Below are 4,585 nucleotides of genomic sequence, written 5' to 3'. Positions count from 1 at the left end.
CTTTCGCTGGGACAAAGATTTAACTTTCGGTCAAGAACGTGTTAAAATAACAGGAGATGGAGATGATTTAAATATATTTAAGGATGAAGCCAGATGGATTGCTAACTCGTCATTTTGTAAAGAAAGCTGATTTCATTTACAAGTCTCTCCCAATAGGCTTTGTTCTCCTCTCAAAGAAACAACGCTTTCAGCTTTGTTTTAACAATATGTTTACTCAACCATTCAGGTGACTGGAGACTACAGCCACACACCAGCCTCGTAAGCACTTGTTTGATACTACAACTATCTTAGACTTTCTGATGTTATGCGTATATCAATCTTGGTTGTAAGTCCGTGACGAAGTGCCTCCAAATCCCTCCAGAGAAGCTGGGGAAAGAGCGAGTTAAAGGCTAAAGAAACCTAGAGAGTAGGGGGTGCCAGTGGGTGGAGGAAGTTGAAGGGGGCATAGCTTTGTTAATTACTTTAGGCAGCAGAGAAATCTGGTTATGTTTTCTCAGCACATGTTAATATCAAATAAAGAGACAGAGATCTTGCTAATCTGTCGACCCCTCAGACAAAGTTTATTTGTGGTGACTTTTAAACTCCTGACTTGCCTTCCAATCACCGCGTTTAAAACGAAAAGCTTTAAATAAACACCAGGAATAGAAGATAAATAAACTTTTTTTCCCCTTTGCAAGTGCCTAGCTTGGCGAGGTTCAAGCTCAAATCCCCAGAGGACAGAGCGCTCTCTTTTGTGTTAATGTTTAAAAGATTTTCCAATGCCGGAGTTTATTCCTACTGCAAACATTTCTATTTACAAGGTCAAGTGTATCAGCACTCGACACAGCTTAAGAGTGTAATTATTTATCTAAGGGCGTTTGAGTGTAGATCAGTAGCTCTGGCAGGGACCCAGCCTTCAGCCCACTGCTAAACAACGCCTCACAACAATATTACAAGTCCTGGTAATTGTGCCTCTCCCCAGCGTGTTTACTTTTGCCCGCCTGAATGTTTTGTAACAAAATTTTGTACTTTTTCACCAAAAGTGTGAAAATGACTTTGAAGTCTTAAGTCTTGTAGGTTTCCTAAGCCCTATTGGTGGTAACAGATGTTATTGGCATGTTTGATTGTTATGAGAATGTCTAGTAGCCACAGAGGACACTCCCAGGGTGGAGGGTGTGGGTGGTAAGGGTACCCTGGAGAAGCAGGAGGGGAAAGTGAGATGTCTGGGTCATCCAAATTATGCAGAGGAGATGCTAGTTATGTGACTTCTCTCAACAAATATAAAAGCCAATGGAGGCCAGTCAATTATATCTTTTTAACTGCCTCATTTACAGATGTCTAATTGTTCATTAAATTAAAGGCAGAAATAATAGCCCTTATTTCTTGTCTTGTACCGTGTTTTAACTTCGGTTGATGGTTGATAGATTCCCAGTGCCTCCTCCACCCCCCTCCTCACATATTATTGGGTTAACCACAATGTTAAGCCTGGGAAGTAACTACACCATATTCATTATTTAAAACTCTTTACTGATGTACACATTTTAATAAAACAAATAACCAAAGAATACACAAAACCATAGTTATTTAAAACATAGGACTTTTTTTTTTTTTTAAAGATGTCTATAAAAATACAATGTTTAAGGCAGTTTGGAAATGCATTCATACATTTCTACAATGTCCATAAATTCTCTCAAAAATAAGAATGTTAACTTCAAATCTATAAAATACACTGTACACTTAGACTGTTCGAGATAGGGCACACTTCAAATGGACCGTGGTTTGGGTCCTTGGTGGCAAATGGATTCTATACATTTTGGGGCGGGGGAGGGGGAAGGTATAACATGGATGTGGATTTAAAACTTTTAATGTCTTTTTAAAAATAAATTATTTCTGAAGCATACAATTTATAAAAATTCTATATACAAAGTACAGCAACTGGTAATAAATCCCAGCTTTAAATACGCTTTATATACGATTTACCAGGGTTGAGTACCCTGATAGCAGCAGAGGCATCTTCATCTCTCTGCATATTTTGTACCTACAATTTCTTGATGTAGAGAACAAAAAATGACAAAACAAACATCATAAAGAGGCTTTCATAGATGGCAGTGCAGAGCTCTTTTAAATAAGAAAGTTGCATTGTTCAACTCTTTAGGTCAGCATTTTTTGACCCTTATCCTAAAAAATGTCCTAAGAGATCAGAGTGGTAGGAATGCAATTCAGGTCAAGGGCTCAAAGTTACCCAAAACTAATTCAGGAATATTAACCCCTCGCCACCCACCCTTAAGGCAAGCACCACCCTCTCCCTCCAATGTCACTGAGATTTACGAAAGAATCGTAAGTGGGACTTGTATCTGTTTACTTACGATTGCAATGTCCTCACTGGTCACCTCTGGTCAATCAATAATAAAAATTGATACCGGCATTTTTTTTTCCTCCTCATAGGAAAAATGCTAATAAGACAGCCCTTTTGCAAAATGAATCTTCCTTCAAATCCCCTGTTCCAAGCCCAGTCCCTTGAGAACTGAAATTCTCAAGGTCCCAATGGTCAGCACCCCTTCTTCTGAGTTCAAGGCTACGGTTCTCCGCTTCCCCGCCCCCGCCCCCTTCACCGCGGGCGTCCTGAAACCTACAGCTAGACCCGTTTCTGCAGGACAGAATCGTTGGGAGTTTCTGGAGCCTGCAATGGGGGCGGGGAGGCTATCCAAGAAACCCTGCTGGGCAAAGGAGACGAGAGAAGTGCCAAGATTCGTGGCAGGGAAACCAGCCGGTCAGAGTTTACTTTGAAAAAGTTTCTGAAGCTATTCTCAACCGTTCCCTCTATCTGTTTCCAAGCCGTGTGGCGAGCAGCGACCACAGGTGACCGGGCGCGGGAGCGAGCTAGAGCGCGCGCGCGGGAGGATGGCCCGGTCCCTCCCGCAGTCAGCTGCGAGGGGCGCGAGGGCTAGAAGAGCGGCCGGAGCAGCAGCAGCAGCAGCAAGATGGAGGCGAGCAGTGTCCAGGCGCCTCGGGGCGCCGAGCGGCCGCCGCCGCCGCTCCTGCGCCCGGGCCCGTAGGGCAGGTCGCCGTGGCCACCCGCCGCAACAGCGCCGCCGCCCGGGCGCGGCGGATGCGGGACACCGTCGTCGTCGTCCAGCGGCTGCTCGCCGCCCGCGCCCCCGGCGCGCTGCTCGTCGTCGTAGTCCTCGTCGTAGTAGTCGTCCAGGCCCCCGTCCGAGCCGCTGCTGCCCTGGCCGTTGCCCATCTCGGTGCCGAAGCACAGGCGGGCCATGTTCTCCTTGACCGACTCGCAGATGGGCCGCTCGAGGCCGTCGCACACGCAGTCGTTGAGAAGCGCCGCCTTGGGCACGGCCAGCATGTCCTCGATGACGCTGCGGCACTCGTCGGTGCAGCGCAGCCCGTTGAAGAGTTTGCCACAGTAGGTCAGGTAGCGGCTGAGCGCCAGGTGGCAGCGGCTGTCGCGGTCGCAGCGCCGCCGGGCCTCGGTGCAGCCCATGACCCCGCCCGCGCCCGGGCCGCCCGCGCCGCCGCTGCTCGTCCGGGGCAAGCACGGCTCAATGGCGCGCTTGGTGGACTTGCAGTTCTCGTCCTGAGCGCAGTCACAGTCTTCCAGGGCGGGCCCGCGGCGCGTGTGGTTGAGCTGAATGAGGGCCGAGATGCAGTGGCTCGGGCAGCGCCAGCGCGACGAGAAGGACGCGGCCGAGGCCGGGAAGGCGGCGGCGGCGGCTGCCGGCGCATCGCCCCCGCCGCGCTGCGCCAGCACCGGCGCGCACGCCTCGGCGTACTGGTTGTAGGCGTAGCTGCACTCCGGCTCCCCCTGGCACTGCAGCAGCGCCTGCCAGCAGATGAGGCGGCGGCCGTGCGCCAGTCCCGAGCCCCGCGGCGCCGAGCCCAGCAGCTGCAGCAGCGCCATCAGGCACAGCCAGGCGCCCGGCACAGTCCCCCCGCGGGCCCCGCCGCCGCCGCCCAGCAGCCCTGCCACCATCGCGGGCAGCGGCGGCCGCCGGGCGAGGAGGGGAAAGGAGACGAGGCGCGGGGAGCCGCGGACGTGGAGCCGGTGGAAAAGTTTGCCCAAGTTCTGCTAACTTCTTGCATGAGTGTCTTCATAAATCCATGCGCGCCGCTGCCTGGTGTCCCGCTGGTTGCAGAAGGTCGGCTCGAATCCTGCGAGCTCTTGCTAGAAATGCACGGCTACCAGGGGCTCTGCTCTCCACCCGGGAACCCTCCGACTCGGCCCCGGCGCTGGCGGGAGGCGCTCACAGCCGCGCCGGGGGGCTGCGGGGCGCGGGGCCGCGGCGGGGATGCAGGACCGCGCGGCGCCGCGGGGGCATCTTGCTCCGCGCCTGCAGATCCGTTGTGCGGCCGACGCGCCCGGGCCGGCTGCTCGTGCTGCGGCCGCCGCGGCTCCTTCCTCCCGGCTCAGCGCCGCGCCGCCGCCGCCGCGGGCTCTCGCATCGCGCCGCTTCCTGGCCCGGCGTCTGTGCGCTGCCCGCCTTCCCGCGGCCCGGCCGCTCCCCTCCCCCTCCGCTCCCTGCGACCCCGGCCTGGGCCGGCTCCGGGGAGCCTTTTCCGGGAGGCGCGGGGAGAACAACGAGCTCGGCGCGGC

The 4,585-nt window shown here is 53.7% G+C and overlaps 1 protein-coding gene across 1 annotated transcript; it reads right to left on the bottom strand.

Moving 5' to 3' along the window:
• Positions 1–1,790: 1,790 nt before the first annotated feature.
• Positions 1,791–4,264, bottom strand: GAS1 (growth arrest specific 1). The gene has a single exon (XM_023544708.2). It carries the CDS (start codon positions 3,962–3,964, stop codon positions 2,924–2,926), a length of 1,041 nt encoding a protein of 346 aa, XP_023400476.2. The 5' UTR covers positions 3,965–4,264; the 3' UTR covers positions 1,791–2,923.
• Between the last annotated feature and the right edge of the window lie 321 nt (positions 4,265–4,585).

This window comes from Loxodonta africana, chromosome 9, assembly GCF_030014295.1.
Source record: "Loxodonta africana isolate mLoxAfr1 chromosome 9, mLoxAfr1.hap2, whole genome shotgun sequence".
NCBI classification, from domain to species: Eukaryota; Metazoa; Chordata; class Mammalia; order Proboscidea; family Elephantidae; genus Loxodonta; species Loxodonta africana.
The sequence above is the reverse complement of the archived record's forward strand: the minus strand, read 5'-3'. Positions and strand labels throughout refer to the sequence as shown.